This window comes from Grampus griseus (assembly GCF_964374135.1).
Source record: "Grampus griseus genome assembly, chromosome: 3".
Lineage (NCBI taxonomy): Eukaryota > Metazoa > Chordata > Mammalia > Artiodactyla > Delphinidae > Grampus > Grampus griseus.
In genome coordinates, this window is record NC_139019.1 from 165852483 (window position 1) to 165870386 (window position 17904).

At 53.7% G+C, this 17904-nt stretch overlaps 1 protein-coding gene across 5 annotated transcripts in view; it reads left to right on the plus strand.

Moving 5' to 3' along the window:
• The window catches only part of DNMT1 (DNA methyltransferase 1), a 42407-nt gene extending 25368 nt beyond the window's left edge, over window positions 1–17039 (plus strand). For 3 of the 5 annotated variants that reach the window (XM_082652286.1, XM_082652285.1, XM_082652287.1), the window contains 23 exons: window positions 114–206; window positions 1079–1230; window positions 1391–1578; window positions 1679–1862; window positions 3340–3437; window positions 3764–3911; window positions 5336–5451; window positions 5644–5848; window positions 5925–6058; window positions 7028–7201; window positions 9014–9235; window positions 10124–10316; window positions 11026–11110; window positions 11312–11440; window positions 11590–11872; window positions 12170–12311; window positions 12894–13060; window positions 13515–13692; window positions 14381–14576; window positions 14875–15038; window positions 15197–15313; window positions 16139–16229; window positions 16682–17039. In XM_082652286.1, the coding sequence (XP_082508412.1) occupies window positions 114–206; window positions 1079–1230; window positions 1391–1578; window positions 1679–1862; window positions 3340–3437; window positions 3764–3911; window positions 5336–5451; window positions 5644–5848; window positions 5925–6058; window positions 7028–7201; window positions 9014–9235; window positions 10124–10316; window positions 11026–11110; window positions 11312–11440; window positions 11590–11872; window positions 12170–12311; window positions 12894–13060; window positions 13515–13692; window positions 14381–14576; window positions 14875–15038; window positions 15197–15313; window positions 16139–16229; window positions 16682–16713 (3491 nt within the window). In that variant the 3' untranslated portion in view covers window positions 16714–17039. Of the gene's footprint in view, window positions 1–113; window positions 207–1078; window positions 1231–1390; window positions 1579–1678; window positions 1863–3339; window positions 3438–3763; window positions 3912–5335; window positions 5452–5643; window positions 5849–5924; window positions 6059–7027; window positions 7202–9013; window positions 9236–10123; window positions 10317–11025; window positions 11111–11311; window positions 11441–11589; window positions 11873–12169; window positions 12312–12893; window positions 13061–13514; window positions 13693–14380; window positions 14577–14874; window positions 15039–15196; window positions 15314–16138; window positions 16235–16681 lie in introns of all 5 variants that reach the window. The other 2 variants (XM_082652289.1, XM_082652288.1) reach the window with 1 other exon arrangement.
• Window positions 17040–17904: the final 865 nt, after the last annotated feature.

Here is a 17904-nt window from a genome sequence, read left to right on the forward strand (position 1 = left end):
GATAAGAGGTGTCGGCTCAGGTGGGCACTCAGTGCCACTTAACCCTCCTCAGTTTTTGAGAGGCATATTCTTAGTCTACTTTGCTTTCAGGAAACTTTTTTCCCCCCTTTTAGGTGGTGTTAATGGCAAAAATCTTGGTCCAATAAATGAATGGTGGATTGCTGGCTTTGATGGAGGTGAAAAGGCTCTCCTTGGCTTTAGCACCTGTAAGTATGTGACCAATCGTGGACCTTTCTGGGAGCTGAAAGGGGCCTTCGCTCCTGTCTTTCATAGGGTTTGGTTGGGCTCTGGGAAGTGTCAGGCTCTAGGAAGTGTCAGGCTCATGTGACCATGTGGAAAGCATGTCAGGTTTGAATGGAATGGGCTCTTTTTTTTTTTTTTAAGATTTATCATTTACTTATTTTATTTATTTTTGGCTGCATCGGGTCTTTGCTGAGGCATGCGGGCTCTTCGTTGTGATGCGCGGGTTTCTATCTAGCTGTGGTGTGCGGGTTTTTTCTTCTTCAGTTGTGGCATGCGGGCTCCAGGGCACGTGGGCACTGTAGTTGTGGCGTGGGTTCCAGAGCGCGTGGACTCTGTAGTTTGCGGCATGTGGGCTCTAGTTGAGGTGCGTGAGCTCAGTAGTTGTGGCATGTGGGCTTAGTTGCTCTGTGCCGTGTGGGATCTTCGTTCCCTGACCAGGGATGGAACCCGCATCCCCTCCATTGTAAGGCGGATTCTTAACCACTGCACCACCAGGGAAGTCCCTGGAATGGCCTCTTATATTAACTACAACTGGCCCTGGAACTGACCCTCTGGTGTAAAAGCAGGTCATGTTCTTGCAGCTGAAACCCAAACTGAATTCCAAAAACCAGAATCGAGCCAAAGGAAAGCCACTTGGCCAGTCTCCGTCCTCTGGCTGGCTCAGACAGGCCCCTTCCGAATGAGCTAACTCTGGACTGTACTTCATGTTTTTTGACATTTGGGTACAGAATGACTCTTAGCCTGTTCTGTAAGCCTCATAGCCTCGTCCCTGCCCTTTGGCCACTGTAGCTGCCATCAGGTTCAAACTGCTCTCTTAAACATCCATTCACTGCAGCATTTGCCGAATACATTTTGATGGATCCCAGCCCAGAGTATGCACCTCTGTTCAGTGTGATGCAAGAGAAGATCTACATAAGTAAGATAGTAGTTGAGTTCCTGCAGAACAACCCTGACTCAACATACGAAGACCTGATCAATAAGATCGAGGTAAGAGGTTTAGGTTATTCACAATATGGGATTCACACCTATTTATATGAGATGTGCTAGAAAACATGTTCAGAGTCAGCAGAAATTGTTTGTTTGATTTAGATTAGTTTTGCTTAAGCCTAAGGGAAACCTCTGATTTTTTTTTTTTTTCCCCTAAAAGACCACTGTTCCTCCTTCTATGCTCAACCTGAATCGATTCACAGAGGATTCTCTCCTTCGACACGCCCAGTTTGTGGTGGAACAAGTAGAGAGTTATGATCGGGCTGGGGACAGTGACGAGCAGCCCATCTTCCTGACCCCCTGCATGAGAGACCTGATCAAGTTGGCCGGGGTCACCTTGGGAAAAAGGTAAGGATGCAGCAGGAATGAGACTGAAGACGTGAGACAGAAGGCAGAGCATCCTGTGCGCTCTTCCCAGCCCGCTAACACCATGGAAACTCTCTCCCAGGCGAGCTGAAAGGCGGCAGACCATCCGGCATCCTGCCAAGGAGAAGGACAGAGGCCCCACCAAAGCCACCACTACGAAGCTGGTCTACCAGATCTTTGACACTTTCTTTGCGGAGCAAATTGAAAAGGATGACAAAGAAGACAAGGAGAACGCCTTTAAACGCCGGCGGTGTGGCGTCTGTGAGGTAACCTTGCCTGCTCCCCTTGTAATCTCTGAGGAACTCACTTCTTTCTCTTTCTGGCTTGAGATGCTCACTCCTCAAATGTGACCCCTAAAACAGAAGCTAGAAGAAAGAGTTAGTGATCTGGGGGGACTTGCATGTCTTCTGGGACAGCTGTCAAAAGAGGCATGCTCGGGCACTTTGCTGTCAGCGCCACTGTTGTTGCAGAGGAGCCTGGCCTTCTGGGTGCCTTTGCTCTGGCTGTGTCCCATTGTGTCCTCAGGCCCTGGTGTAAGGGCAGAGGGAGTGACTACCCCACAGAGGCGCTGCTTCCTCCAAGTAGGGACATCCACCCAGGAGCCTGCCTTGTCTCATGGCATCAGTTCCCTGGGAAAGTGGGGACTTTGTCCAGCTTAGCTTTGAGGCCTGAAAAGACCTCTCTTACTGAATTTTTTAATATATATTTACTTCACTCTAGAGGAATTAATCCCCCTAATTCTCTGACCCAGGGATCGGGTCTGTTGGGTAGGCCATAAAGTTCATTTGGGTTTTTCCAGCCAATCTTTCGGAAAAACCCGAACGAACTTTTTGGCCAACCCAGTATTTTGGTATCTGTTCGACTTAATTTGGATGAAAACTTAAACACAAAAATACAGCAGCTGCCTTCAGAACTGCCCTGCATTCACACTGGCCACTGACTTCAGAGTGTCTCCTTTGTCTTCAGGGGCTGCCCTTAAATAGGGATTTGCATGTCCTCGCTGTTCTTGTTGTGGTTTTACTTTATTTCATCTAGTGCATATGTATCCAAGCTTTAAAAAAAATTTTAAGGAAAGTATACGTAAACTGGAATCTTTCACAGCTGTTATGTGTGTTTGTTTCTTTTTCAAATTGTATTCATGCATATTTTTAGTTGAATTCTCACAGTACCCCGGTAGGTGAGTCAGATATCTCCCAGAGACAGCGTTAACATGACATATTCAAAGACGTCCAGAAGCCAGGAGTAGAAGTGAGCTGGAACACTCCTTACCGTGGTGCCCCCAATTCCGTGACTAATCTGTGTCTGACACGTGACCTTCAGTATGTCCGCGGGAGCTGTTTGGAGGTCACACTAGTTAACACTTTAACTTTTCCATAATATTTCATTGTGACTCTTCCAGCTTATCCCTCAGGGATGGACAACTTGATATTCTAACGAGGCTTCCTGTGACTCTTCTCTACTTAGAAGCAGAATTGCTGGGGTGTAGGTCATGTACTTAACTTTGATCTAGAACAGTGTTCTCCAGAGTGGGGTTACCAAATTATCCTTTGAGCAGTGCGTGTTCTCGTTTCCCCACACCTGTCCCAGCACCATGTGTCAGGCTTAACCTATGCAAACCTCGTATCTTGTTCCTAACTCTTACTTCCCTTCTAATGAGGTTAAATTTACAGTTTTTAAATTCACCAAAAACTGGTTACCAGCTATTAATAATGACTGTTTGATTACTTTTTCAATGTGTTTTAGATTTGTCAACAGCCTGAGTGTGGAAAGTGTAAAGCCTGTAAGGATATGGTTAAATTTGGTGGCAGCGGAAGGAGCAAACAGGCTTGCCAAAAGAGGAGGTAGGTTTGGCCAACGCTTGTTCTTGAAATGGAGGAAAATGCCAGCTGATGGCAAATAGGCTTTGTGTGGGACAGCTGGGTTGACAGGTACAGAGCAGGCAGGGTCCCTTTGTCTAGCACTGTCACCAGGCCTGTCCCCGATTTCTAAGTAAAACACCTTCAGTTGGTTTTACTTTTTTTTTTTTTTATTGCCTGCACCGAGAGGCTTGTGGGATCTTAGTTCCCCGACCAGGGATTGAACCCGGGCCCCAGCAGTGAGAGCACAGAGTCCTAACCAGTGGTTTTACTTTTAAAGAGGACCTTGCTTATAATAACTGACTTTGTAGGTGTCCCAACATGGCCATGAAGGAGGCAGATGATGATGAAGAAGTGGATGACAATATTCCAGAGATGCCATCACCCAAAAAGATGCATCAGGGGAAGAAAAAGAAGCAGAACAAGGATCGGATCTTTTGGGTTGGAGAAGCTGTCAAGGTAATCCAGGAGCAGGCTCTCAGTCATTTTAGCGCTGCCCTTCTGAGAAGCCGGTTGTCTCGTATCTCGCTGCCAGACGTCTTAAGCAGCCTGAGCCCTGCAGCTGAGAAACCTGCCCGTTTGTCCCTGCCCATTTGTCCTGTTAGCGGAGCAGAGCTGACTGAGAGGCCGAGGCCTGTGGTCAAGCACCTGAAATGCATTTTTTTGCTTGTACGCCCAAGGACTCAGTTTTCCTCACACTCCAAAATGGGCTTTTTAAAACTATATATATTTATTTATTTAATTTATTTATTTTTGGCTGCGTTGGGTCTTCATTTCTGTGCGTGGGCTTTGTCTAGTTGCGGCGAGGGGGGGCTACTCTTCGTTGTGGTACACAGGCTTCTCATTGTGGTGGCTTCTCTTTGTTGCGGAGCACGGGCTATAGGCGCATGGGCTCCAGTAGTTGTGCCACGCAGGCTCAGTAGTCGTGGCTCTCGGGCTCTAGAGCACAGACTCAGTAGTCGTGGTGCACGGGCTTAGTTGCTCCACGGCATGTGGGATCTTCCTGGACCAGGGCTCGAACCCATGTCCCTTGCGTTGGCAGGAGGATTCTTAACCACCACGCCACCAGGGAAGTCCCCAAAATGGGCATTTGATACAGTTCTTGGGGTGTCAGGCTGGTTCCCCTTCCAAGCTTGTTTTGAAGAGAGCCTTCACAGTCCTCTCTGGCCTAGGAGTAGGTGTTTGGGGGCACTAGCAGACCGTCTCCCGGGGGTTCTGTGGTTACCTGCCTGTCTAAGGGTCAAATCCTTTACCAAAGCTGGAGAGTGAATGTCATCTCAGTGTTGTTCTCTCGATGTCCATAAGGCAAAGATGGTCAGTTTCCTCAACAAGCGTGAGGCCTACCCTGCTGGATGCTGCTCTAGGCCTAGGCATAACTAAGCCCCTGCCTGTGACACATGTACTGTCAGGAGGGCAGGGGGCAGGAAGGGTGCTGGGGCCACGGAGGCTTCTTGGTGGGGCAACATCTGAGCTGAAACCAAAAGGTTGGAGAGTAGCCAGTGCATGAAGGTCTGGGGAGGAACCAGAGCACAGGCCCTGAGGTGGGACCAGCTTTCCTTGTGGGAGAGAAAGGAGGAGGTCCGTGTGGCTAAGGGAGGTGTGAGGAGTGGGGTACGGTGCTATTACAATTGAATGCTAGAATCCCATTTGCTGCTGACACAAGAGGGCAGAGGTGGTGATAGAGGGATGTGAGCGGCCTTTGCTGCAGGCTTCCAGCCAAAGAAGTTGGGTGTTCTCTATAGTAGCCAGGCTGGTAGAGCTCACGGCTTCTTGGAGAAATTGTTATGAGTGATACTTTCCTATAAAGTAACAGGAACTCGCAGGTCAAGCCTAGCACGGACCTTCAAACCCATCCTCACCTGAAATTAAGCTCTTGTTTTCAGACCGATGGGAAGAAGAGTTACTATAAGAAGGTATGCATCGACTCGGAAACCCTGGAAGTGGGGGACTGTGTTTCTGTTATTCCAGATGATTCTTCAAAACCACTGTATTTAGCAAGGTTTGTGTCCTTCCCTCTGCTTGACTTCAGCCCACACTTTCTGTTGAGTAAGTAGGAGGTTCCTATTTTGTAAGAATAGCAGCAGCTCTTTGCCCTGTACTAAAACCAAAAAATACATGTCCCCCAAGGAGACTCGGTCCAGATCTGCCGGTCAAGTTAGAACTTCCTTCCCGCCCCCTCTTCCGGCTCCAGGGTCACGGCGCTGTGGGAGGACAGCAGCAACGGGCAGATGTTTCATGCCCACTGGTTCTGTGCTGGGACGGACACAGTCCTCGGGGCCACGTCGGACCCCCTGGAGCTGTTCCTGGTAGACGAATGTGAGGACATGCAGCTTTCATACATTCACAGCAAAGTGCAGGTCGTCTATAAAGCCCCGTCGGAAAACTGGGCCTTGGAGGTGAGTGCCTGGCGCCCCTCGTGTGCCCCTCCTCGATGCGTGGGGTCATCATGGCTGACGGCAGTCTTGTCCCTAGGGAGGCGTGGACCCTGAGGCCCTGATGTCGGAGGGTGACGGAAAGACCTATTTCTACCAGCTTTGGTATGACCAAGACTACGCAAGATTTGAGTCCCCTCCAAAAACTCAGCCAATGGAGGACAACAAGTACAAGTGAGTGCCGCGACTGCGCTCCTGGGCCGCTCTGGTGGTGCTCGTGGACGCCATGCGTCTGCATGAAGCCCTCGAGCTTTTCCCGTGCTTCTCTCTGCTGGGTTTGCTTTCCCCACGTCTTCTGATCGTCTTCCTCACCAACCAAAGAGCAGCCTGACTGGGTTGCAGTGGCTGTAAGTGTGTGGACAGCCTGGTGGGGAGAAGCTGTCCCATCCAGGGACAGGATGTGTCTTTCTGGGTTCCTCAGTGTCTGTACCACAGATCTTGTGTCTTTTCTCGTAAGTGAGATCTTTGATTCCATTTTATTGGAACTGGTGGGGGAATGCTTTTAGGGAAGCTTTTGCTTCTTATAAAGTGTTCAGTGCCCCACGTCTTCCTTTCTAACCTTGGTACCTCACTTGTTTTAACTAAAAGTGGCAGCCGGCACCTCCAGAGCGAGTGGTGTGTGACAGTAAGGCTGACAGGGCTGAGGCTAGGAGGGCTCGCTGCGATGCCTCTGGTGTTTCTCCAGTCAGCCTGGAGCTGCCTTTTGGCTTGATCTGTTTTTAAGGCAATCTCTAATTCTCCTTTTAAGGGTTTATTAATCAGAAATAATGTTGCATTTTACCAAGTACCTCTTCAGCCTTTAGAGGTAATAGCGTGAACCTCCTCTGACGTTTTGAGTTCCTGTCTTTACCACTGTCTGCATTATCGCTCGTGGTGGATTCTTGACCATATTCTAGACTGTTTGTTAATGTCTTAGGATCGACTACTTAAAAGTGGGGTTGGCTTGTCATTTTCCTATTGTGTGTATCTCTGGGCTTTGGTCCCAAATAAGTGCTTTCAAAGTGTGAACATAAAAGTGCAGGAAAGCCAGTTCCTCCTAACATCTGTAAATCCTTCCTCTTGGTCACCAGAGTCTGGTGGCAGCTGCTTGTAGTCACTACCAGTCACTTAAGGGCCTTTGGTTTCTGTCCTTCACTCCTTCAGGTTCTGTGCAAGCTGTGCACGTCTGGCTGAAATGAGGCAGAAGGAGATTCCCAGGGTCATGGAGCAGCTCGAGGACCTGGATGGCCGGGTCCTCTACAGCTTAGCCACCAAGAACGGCATCCAGTATCGAGTGGGCGATGGCGTGTACCTCCCCCCCGAGGCCTTCACCTTCAAGTGAGTGCCCCTGGCTGCAGTCAGGGCCAGGAGCTCTGGGTCAGTACAGAGCTGGCTCCACAATGTCCCCCACCCCGCAGCCCAGTACCTGCTGCTGCCGAGCTGTCACAGTGTCATCTGCGGTGAGCAGACGTTATCCAGCCTTCCAGTGCAGAGCGACTATAATTCTGTGGCAGTGAAGCTGTCTGTGAAAGAAGTCAGACAGAGAGCCCGCTGGCTAAGGGAGAGCTTTAGGGTCAGTGGTGGATTCCTGCCCAGCTGGTCATGGCAGAGAGCCCCTCCCAGTTCCCATCTATCAAGTGGGGAGAGGAGTGCCTTGCCTGCCAGGCCCCTAAGGAATAAGTGAGTTAAAAGAAAGTTGCTTATTAGCACAGCGCCTGGCCTAAAGTAAAGGCTGACTGTGAGTTACTTGTTGGTAAATGGGAATTGCACCAAAAGACTTGCGGGACTTCCCTGGTGGCGCACTGATTAAGAATCCACCTGCCAATATAGGGGACACGGGTTTGATCCCTGGTCCGGGAAGATCCCACATGCCGCGGAGCAACCAAGCCCACACGCCACAACTACTGAGCCTGTGCTCCGCAACAAGAGAAGCCACCACAATGAGAAGCCCGCGCACCGCAGCGAAGAGTAGCCCCCGCTCGCCACAACTAGAGAAAGCCCACACAGCAACGAAGACCCAACACAGCCAAAAATAAATAAAATTTAAAAAAAAGACTTCCACATCAGAGGATTGACGCTCTTCAGGGAAAAATCAAAGCCACAGATATTGTCCACACTTGATCCATTCCTTGTTCGTTCTAAGAACTAGTGCGTGGTTGGATTTACAACCACCATTTTCTGAGCTTAGTCAGCTCAGTTTCCCGACTTGCAATTCCATTTTCCTCGAGTCCTAATTGGAGCCCAGTCCCCAACCTCCATTCAGTCACCGTACATTACAAAACATCGGTCCTTCCAGGCCCGCACAGTGAGTGTGCATCACGCCCTTTAGCTCCAGTTTTTGGCCTCGAAGGGGAGGACTCCCTGTAGTGCTGTCTACCAGATGCTCCTGGCACAGCTGAAGTGAGAGCACAGGTGTTCAGAGACACCTCTGGAGCCCGTCAGACTTCAGGGGGTCTGATGGGAAAGCACAGCAGCTGCCTCCCTGAGCTGCAGTCTTCAGAGTTTGCAGCCCTGCGGTCTTGGCAGCCTGGCATCTCATTTGCTGGCCTGAGTTAGCCAGTACGCGGTCAGGCCAAATTCGGCTTGCCCAGACCACGAGTCTTCTCCCCATGCCTCTCCCGCATTGCCTCTGGGTCGATGCCTCAGTCAGAGTGTAGGCTATGCCGTGGTAACAACTCTAAAATCACAGAAGTTTACTTCTTGCCTGTACTGTGTGGCCATTGTGGTTCAGGGGACTCGGACTGTTGTGTCACTCAGGGCCCTGGGCTGACGGAGCCCTGCCTTCTCAGGAGTCGGCAGTCAGAGGCGAGGGGAAGCACGCTGGAGGCTCTCCTGGCGCTCAGAGCTCCCGCTCCAAGTGCTTGTGCGTCCCTGCTGCGCACACCTGTAGAGCTGAACGAGCCACACGCCTGCCCTGAGGCTGGGAGCGGGGAGAACCTGAACAGCCTTAGCAACTATCCCCAGAGCACAGATGGAGAGTACCCATTTTAAAGTGTGGGTGAGATTTAGTCTCTAAATCTGGTCTAAGGGTACGTAGCTGCATTAGTTTAAAGTGTTTGAATTTAAGTGGTTATCGTCACTGATCAGTCATGCTGAGACTGCTTTTTAAGGCTTCATGTTCAGTCACTCATAACAGTTGCTTCTCTGCAGCATTAAGCTGTCCAGTCCTGTGAAACGCCCACGGAAGGAGCCTGTGGATGAAGCTCTGTATCCAGAACACTACCGGAAATACTCTGACTACATCAAAGGCAGCAACCTAGATGCCCCTGAGCCGTACCGTATTGGCCGCATCAAAGAGATCTTCTGCAGCAAGAAGAGCAACGGCAGGCCCAACGAGACGGATATCAAGATCAGAGTCAACAAGTTTTACAGGTCAGTGAAGCCTTTGCCCTTCGGGGGGCTCTGCCTGAGGCGGGGTGGTAACCGCACACACACAGTGGTGGTCTAAGAGTTGGGTGGAGGTATCTGTTCTTCCAAGTGTTTCTGATTACCTGGAGGGTACCGAGGATGACTACAGCTACATATCACAGCCCTCGCTTTCTCTCTTAAAGCTGCACAGCTTTGTCCAAAAGAAATCTGTGAGCAGAAGTCCAGAGTGTGACAAAGATAGGCGTGGAATGTCCTGGGCTTTGCCTGAGGCGCCCTCAGAACCCTGAGTTCTGTCCGCGTGTCCTGTCTCTGAACACTGTCCGTGTTCCGCCCCCCTCCCCATTCCCCATCCCCCTGTTCTTCTCAGGTCCTCTTCCCTGCTCTGGGGTTTCTCTCTGTCCAATGTCTTGGCTTCACTCAGTCTTTTTCTGGGATCCTAATAATGGTTAGGAGATAACCTGAAACTAATCCATACAGATAGGTCTAAAGTTGCTCCATGTCTTAGCTAATGTACGTGGAAGAGTTTTTGAGGTCTTTGCAATAATCAGTTGAGTAATGAGAAAGAACAAGGAATCTGGCTGTTATAGGTGAATGAAGGCAGCTCTAGACATGCTTTCTAACAGGAGACCAGCAGCTGGTCTTAACACAGGACAAGTTTTTTTGGGCTACACTGGGGGCATAAAGAGCAAGCAAACCATTAGTTGAGTTCATGGCAAGGAACCCCACTTAGTCTGTGGTTAGTGCCAACGAAGGGGGTCAGTAATCAAGGTGACTTGCTGGGGGTGGGGAATGGTCTTTACCCACCGATCATCTGAGCATTGTCAGGAATGTGCCGTTTAATTGCCTGTCAGCTCGAGGCAAAAGAACTAACAAAGACCCTCGCACTCGCAGGCCGGAGAACACGCACAAGTCCACCCCGGCGAGTTACCACGCAGACATCAACCTGCTTTATTGGAGCGACGAGGAGGCTGTGGTGGACTTCAAGGCCGTGCAGGGCCGCTGCACCGTGGAGTACGGGGAGGACCTGCCTGAGTGCCTCCAGGACTTCTCCGCTGGTGGCCCCGACCGCTTCTACTTCCTTGAGGTGGGGCCCTGGGCTTACTGGAGGGAGGGCCTTGGGGTCAGACACAGCCCCCGAGAAAGCAGTTTATCCAGAGTACGAATCTGTGACATTCAAGTTGTTCTGGAATTTGACACTTTGGGCTTAAAACAAAACAGAATGTCACATTTGAGTGTCCTAAGGCAATAGCAATTTTTGAAGACTGTTAAGTGGCCTCTGCTGGCCTGGCCAGTGCCTGTGAGTTAGGGGAAAGTTCCTCTAGCCCTGGGAGATGCAGCCCTGCCCCCAGTGCCTTCAGCCAGGGTTCCGTGTCCAGGCCGGGGCCATATAGCCGAGCCTGTGCCTGGTTATTGAGAGTAGAGCCAGCAGTTTGTTGATTAAGCTAATCACTCTTAAATTGTTCGAGCATGGCTTTTCTGTGATAGGCATGTATCGTTCTAAGATAACCCATGTTTCCCCCAGGTTCCAGTGTGTACAGTCTAACTGTAACACTTGCTTGTTTTTAGAATGAGTAGTCCAGGTACTTGAAATAGCAAGAATTTCGGCCATATAAAATGTGTGTGTTAGTAGAATTTTCCCCTCATCTCTAATGTAATAAAACTCAAAGCACTTTTTGCTTATGGCCATGTTTAGGGAGAAATTAAGTAGATCTTATCAAATTAACTTAAATCGTATTTGTTAGAGAGGGGACTGGTGTTTCTCTTCCAGACTGTTGTGGTTCTTTCCTTCTCAGGCCTATAATGCCAAGAGCAAAAGCTTTGAAGATCCTCCAAACCATGCCCGTAGCCCTGGAAATAAAGGGAAAGGGAAGGGAAAAGGTATGTCGTTACTCCACGGGCTTCTTTTCAAGTCCGTCTCCCATAACTCAATTCTCGTGAATCAGTCAGTATAAAAGAGCAGCCTCTGACGTTACCTCGCTCTGCTGCCGTCAACTCAAAACGAGGCCGTCTCTGAATCACCAGGGTGTTTGAAGAGAGCACGCTAGGGCCCTGATCTGACTTGGGGCCTGTCTCCCGCAGGGAAAAGCAGGACAAAGTCGCAAAGCTCTGAGCCGAGCGAGCTGGAGACGGAAGTCAAGCTGCCGAAGCTGCGGACGCTGGATGTGTTTTCTGGCTGTGGGGGTTTGTCGGAAGGGTTCCACCAAGCAGGTAGGCTCTGGGTTTCTCTCCGCACAGCTGCAAAAACCGGACCGGGCGTGTTCTGCCTGGAAGACCTTCCTGGCTCTGGTCACAGTTCCGACTAAAGAGTCTCATATGCTACAGGGTTCGCAGCTCATCTTTGTCCTTGTGTCCCCCAGGCATCTCGGAAACGCTGTGGGCCATCGAGATGTGGGACCCCGCGGCCCAGGCGTTCCGGCTGAACAATTCCGGGTCCACGGTGTTCACAGAGGACTGCAACGTCCTGCTGAAGCTGGTCATGGCCGGGGAGGTGACCAACTCCCGCGGCCAGAAGCTGCCGCAGAAGGGAGACGTGGAGATGCTGTGTGGCGGGCCTCCTTGCCAAGGCTTTAGCGGCATGAACCGCTTCAACTCTCGAACGTACTCTAAGTTCAAGAACTCCTTGGTGGTCTCCTTCCTCAGGTAAACAGGCTAGAATTCCCTCTGCGTTCGGTGCTGCCCCAGGGTGACTAGACGGCTGGTCCCGGGGCTGCGCCGCAGGCGTGCCAGGGCCGAGCAGTAACTGCTTTAGCCTTCGCACCTGCTGAAGGCGGAGTGCTGAGTGAGACGCCGGTCTTTGCCTTCAGGAAGTTCACGGCTGCCCCTCCGCTAGGGAGAGACCTTGAGAGTTGGCAGGTGCGTCTTGACAAACGTCAAGCATTTGGGAGTGGCTTCTGGCAGAGTAGGTCTCCTCCTCTCTCGTCTCTCCCGCCTCCACAGCTACTGCGACTACTACCGGCCCAGGTACTTCCTCCTGGAGAATGTCAGGAACTTCGTCTCCTTCAAGCGCTCCATGGTCCTGAAGCTCACGCTCCGCTGCCTGGTCCGCATGGGCTACCAGTGCACCTTCGGCGTGTTGCAGGTGGGCCCCCCGGGCAGGGGCAGGGCGGGCAGACGTGTGTGGCCGGAGAAAGGGCTGAGCAGTCCCTGGACAGCGGCAAGCTGTCTCAAAGGGAAAGTAGATCTGAGAGGGGCCACAGTGTGGTGACGTGCAGCGCGGGCGAGGGCTGGGGAGGCGGCTGCCGGGCCCCTCCCATCCAGCTTCCGTAGTGTCTCGGCCTCACTGACCAACCTTGTTGGCAGCCGTGTTCTTTCCCTTGTGACCGTGGGCTGCCAGGCAGGTGGCATGGCTCCTGGTGTCTCCTCTGGCCGCTCTTCTCCCCAAGTGCTCCTTCATGTGCTGTTTAAAGAGCTGGCTGGGATCGCCAGCAGGGTTCACTCCCATCTTCTCCAGGGGCTACCGACCACCTCCTGGGATCTTTCGTCCTCTTCTCCGGTCCCACCTCCTGTTAGGCATGAGCCCGTGGGTTAACTAGGGGCTCTCTGGGTGAGCTCCACACCAGCCAGACGCCCCAGAAAGTCAGGTGCTGCGGACCCCAGCCCTTCGCCCAGCTGCTCGGAGGTGCCCACTGACCATGTGTGTGTCTGGCCCTCTCCCGCGCAGGCTGGTCAGTACGGCGTGGCCCAGACGCGGAGGCGGGCCATCATCCTGGCCGCGGCCCCCGGAGAGCAGCTCCCTCTGTTCCCGGAGCCGCTGCACGTGTTCGCGCCCCGGGCCTGCCAGCTGAGTGTCGTAGTCGACGACAAGAAGTTTGTCAGCAACATCACCAGGTAGGAGCACCCCCGGCCAGCCCGCTGTCCTGGCGCTTGTGAGCCTTCCCCGGCGAGGCCTGGTGCGGGTGGACCTCTGTGAAGAGGCCCAAGCCGAGGAGACAGTGTTAGCGAGGGCAGACAGCGCCGCGTCCGGCCTGCCCTGCGAGCGCTCTGCCACCTCTGCTCTCGTTCTGACCCTGAGTGCCCTGTGTCCGGGGCAGTGGCCAGAAGCCTGGCCGCAGTCACGGGCAGAGCCCACGCTATAGCCTGTCCCCTTTTCCGATGGGGTCTGAGAAGAATGCTGCCCCTGTGACCTCGGGCGGCCCTTTGACCCCGAGCGGTCCTTTGACCCCGAGCCGGGTTGCCTTCTCTGGAGAAGACGGTGCCAGCAGTCGGGGGATGGCAATTGTGACTCACACACATGATAGCTGTGTGTGTCCCCAGAGGTGCCACAGTCTGTGCTCTGTTGCAGGTTGAGCTCGGGTCCGTTCCGAACCATCACCGTGCGGGACACGATGTCCGACCTTCCCGAGATTCGGAACGGAGCTTCGGCGCAGGAGATCTCGTACAACGGGGAGCCTCAGTCCTGGTTCCAGAGGCAGCTCCGGGGCTCGCAGTACCAGCCCATCCTCAGGGACCACATCTGTAAGGTAACGTCACCTCCATAGAGCAGGGCCTCCTCCCAGCGGCCTCCCAGGAACAGCTCTGTGGTTGGAGCCCAGCCAGGGCTTGTGGGGGAAGCGGGGTCTGGTCTCGGCCCCCTTCCAGCTCCTTCTGCTCTTGGCCCCTAACCCAAAATCCGCTACCTCAGCTGGCCCCCAGCCTCACATCTCACTGCCTCCTGCTTCTCCTTGCACCCCACCCCCGCCCCAGTACATGGTCCTGGAAAGTGTCAATCAGAGCTTATACTCTGCCTAGAATCGGGCTAGAATGGTGTGTCTGGCCATCGTCTCCTATGACTGGTCTTGTCTCTCAGCACCGCTGTTCTCTGGGTATCTCCCAAACGCACCAAACCCCAGCTCTCCCCGCCGCCGGCTCCTCCTGTCCTGCAGGGCTCAGCTCCGACGTCACCTCCTCAGTAGCCCCGCGCTTGCCCGAAGCCGTCCCTTCACCCGTTCCCCCGTCGTTCACATCCCTGCTCTGGTGTCGTCATGGCACGTGTGTAACCCCCAGGTTGTCGATTGGGGTCACTGCTTGTCTCCCACAGTGGGATACAAGCCCCTTGGGGTCCTGGTCACCGTGGTATGCCCAGTGCCCAGTACTGTGGCGCCCAGCCCACTGCATGTGGTCAGGTGCTCCCTGAGCTCAGCGACAGCTGGGCCTGCTCTGCTCTTCCAGGACATGAGCGCGTTGGTGGCTGCTCGCATGCGGCACATCCCTCTAGCCCCGGGCTCAGACTGGCGTGACCTGCCAAACATCGAGGTGCGGCTCTCTGATGGCACCTTGGCCAGGAAGCTGCGGTACAACTACCACGACAAGAAGAACGGCTGCAGCAGCGCCGGGGCTCTCCGCGGGGTCTGCTCCTGCGTGGAAGGTTTGTGCCCTGGCCTCCAGGTGTGGCTTCCTCAAGTTTGGTGTGAAGCCCCAGCCCCCTTAGGCTCTGCAGCGGGGCGGTGGGCTCAGGGTTTCTCAGCAGGAGATGCCGGGGCTGCCGCGCAGGAACCCAGCAGCCCTGGGTGGGGTGCAGACTCACCAAGCCTGGGTGTCCCTGCTGCGCACGGCTGCTGAGGACAGGGTCCGTGATGAAGCTCTGCCTGGCAAACGGGGACTGTCGGCTGCTGTATCATCCCGTTCCGTCAGCACAGCCCCATCGCAGCCCTCTCTTCCAACAGGCAAAGCCTGTGACCCTGCGGCCAGACAGTTCAACACCCTCATTCCCTGGTGCCTGCCCCACACCGGGAACAGGCACAACCACTGGGCCGGCCTCTACGGACGGCTCGAGTGGGACGGCTTCTTCAGCACGACCGTCACCAACCCCGAGCCCATGGGCAAGCAGGTAGGTCTGAGGGCCACTTAGGCCTGGGCGGGGACGGAGGCACGGGCTTCGCGGCTGGGCCGGCCCTCCTCGCCGCCTCCTGCCTCTGCGCCCCAGCCCGGGGTGGGCTTCCCGTGGCCCCGTCTCCTTCCCACCCACATCGCACCTCTTGCCCCCAGGGCCGCGTGCTCCACCCAGAGCAGCACCGCGTCGTGAGTGTGCGGGAGTGTGCCCGCTCTCAGGGCTTCCCCGACACCTACCGGCTGTTCGGCAACATCCTGGACAAGCACCGGCAGGTCAGTGGAGCGGAGTCGGCCCGGGTCTCCTCCCCGCTGAGGAGGGGCGAGCGGCACCGCGCACGAAGCAGCCCTGGCCGGAGGGAGACGAGGGGGTCGGGGGTCGGTGGGGAGCTTGACTCGCAGTCACTTTCTAGGGGATGCTGAGCCCCCAGAGCTGGGGGCTGACTGGCCTCAGCACTCCCACGAGGGGGTGGTCAGGAAGGAGGGACCCTGTCCCCGGGACCCAGGGCGCTCCCGGGTCAGGCGGAGTCGCCAAGTGTGTCGGGTGCCGTGGACAGCTGAGGCACATTTCGCCCAAAGGAAAGTTCCAGCGCATGGCAGAGAGCAGACGAAATACGCGGTGGTGAAAACTCCCTGTTGCTAAGGGTTGAAACGAGCCAACAATTCCTCCTGTTTCTCAGAGTGTTCGGTTTGGCTGTTAATGAAATGTATTTCCAAGGAGCGCAGGCATGTGGCTGAAAAGGCCAGCAGTGCCTGGGGGTTACAGCGAGACCCTCCCATTTCACCCCTCTCGCCCCTCTCGGCCATCCTGTGCTCTGGGAGCAGAGCTCTCAGCTAGTAGTGAAACATAGTAGCTTCCATGTCCAGATTCTAAGATTTTCTAAAGCCCTTTAAAGGCCCCCTTCTCCGAGTGGTGCTTGACCTGCTGGTGTTTGGGGCGGGAGGGTGGGCTGGGTGGAGGGTCTTGAGTGCCATCCTGAGGGAAGGGCTTTGGAGGCCTGTGTGAGCCTGAGACCGGGGGCCCAGTGCCCGTGTCCGAGTGGAGGCTAGCGCTGACTCCAGCCATGCCGAACCACATGTCGCCCTCCTTCCCTCCTGCAGGTGGGTAACGCTGTGCCACCGCCACTGGCCAAAGCCATCGGCTTGGAGATCAAGCGCTGTATGATGGTCAGAGCGCGAGAGAGCACCTCAGGTATGGTAGGGAGCGGTGGGGACAGCAGGGGTTTGGCTTTAGGCTCTGAGACTGGGGCGAGTCACCCACCCTCCCTGGTGGCCTTGCGTCTCTCAGGGTTGCTCTGAGATGAGTGAGCGTGTGGGTAAGCACGGAGCACTGGGGCCCGGCACGCAGTGGACGAGTGGTCAGATTTCGGGGTGCTTGGCTCTGTCCTGCTAAGTGAGTCTGGGTCGGCTGCGCCCGCCTCAGACACTAGCCCATAACCCAGGTGGTCTGGAAACCTTTAGGGAGCACCTGAGCAGTGTTCAGTCTCTGAATGCTGGTGCAGAGCTGCTGCAGGTTCTTATGAGGTGGTCCTTTTAGTGTCAACGCCTGGGCATTAACGTAGTTCCTGGTCCACGTACCTGATGTGCTTGCCTATTGCTTCGTGTAACATTACATTACATACTCTCCCTTTTATATCTCTTCAGTTAAAATCAAGGAGGAGACTGCTAAGGACTAGTTCTGCCCTCCAATCGCCTTTGTTTCTGGCACCGGAGATCCCCAACGTGCACTGATATTGTTGTATTTTTAACATGTCAATCTGTCAGTTCAGATGTGTTGTACACGGTGTTTGTGGCCTTGGCTGACATGAAGCTCTTTTGTGAGATTTGCTTATCGACTAATTTGACTTAGTGATGAAACTGTGCAGTACTTTGTCCGTTCTGGATTTTAAAAGTTTTTTATTATGCATTATATCAAAGTTACCACTGTATGAGTGGAAATTAAGACTTTATGTAGTTTTTATATGTTGTAATATTTCTTCAAATAAATCTCTCCTATAAATCACCCTGGGTGATGACTCCTGATTTGCCAGGGACTTCTGGCCGCCTCTCAGCTGAGGCTGGATGAGAGTGGGCTCCTCAGTGTCGCAGGTGACCCCGCGGAGGCCTCGTCTGAAGTTAGACGTCCCACGCCTGTTTGGGGTGGGGGTGGTGGCTCAGTTCTGGCCAATACGATGCAAGTGGAACTTGCTGGTGCGGTTTCCCAGAACGCCCTTTAAAGGAAGAATCTTGGACTCCCCGTGGCCTTGTAGCCCTGGGCTGTGATGCCTGGCAAGGCAGCAACTGTCCTGTGACCGTGAGGCCAGAAGCCCCATGCAATGGATGGTGGAGCAAAAAGAGTCACTCGTAGCCCTGGCCTGCCACCCCCAGGCAGAGCCCTTATTTGTTTAAGCATCTGGGAGGTGGGCTTTCCATACTTTCACCCTGACTCAGTCCTACTGAATTCTGAGATGAACGACCCTTTTCTTTGATTTGTCTTTGGGAAAAGACCTGCTATAAAATGACGACAAAGCAGAAGCAGACAAAGACATGTGAGTCACCAGCACACACAACCCAAAGGGCCGCTGTTAGAATGTCAAGTAACACCTGCCCCACCACCTCTACGTGTGCTTTTAGGAAAGCACTTGGTGGCATCTCAACTGTAACTGTCCATGTAAGTCACGGGTGCCTTAATCATAAGACTAAGGGACTAGGACTTCCCTGGTGGCGCAGTGGTTAAGAATCCACCTGCCAGTGCAGGGGACACGGGTTTGATCCCTGGTCCGGGAAGATCCCACATAACGCAGAGCAACTAAGCCCGTGCGCCACAACTACTGAGCCTGCGCTCTAGAGCCCGAAAGCCACAACTACTGAGCCCTCGTGCCACAACT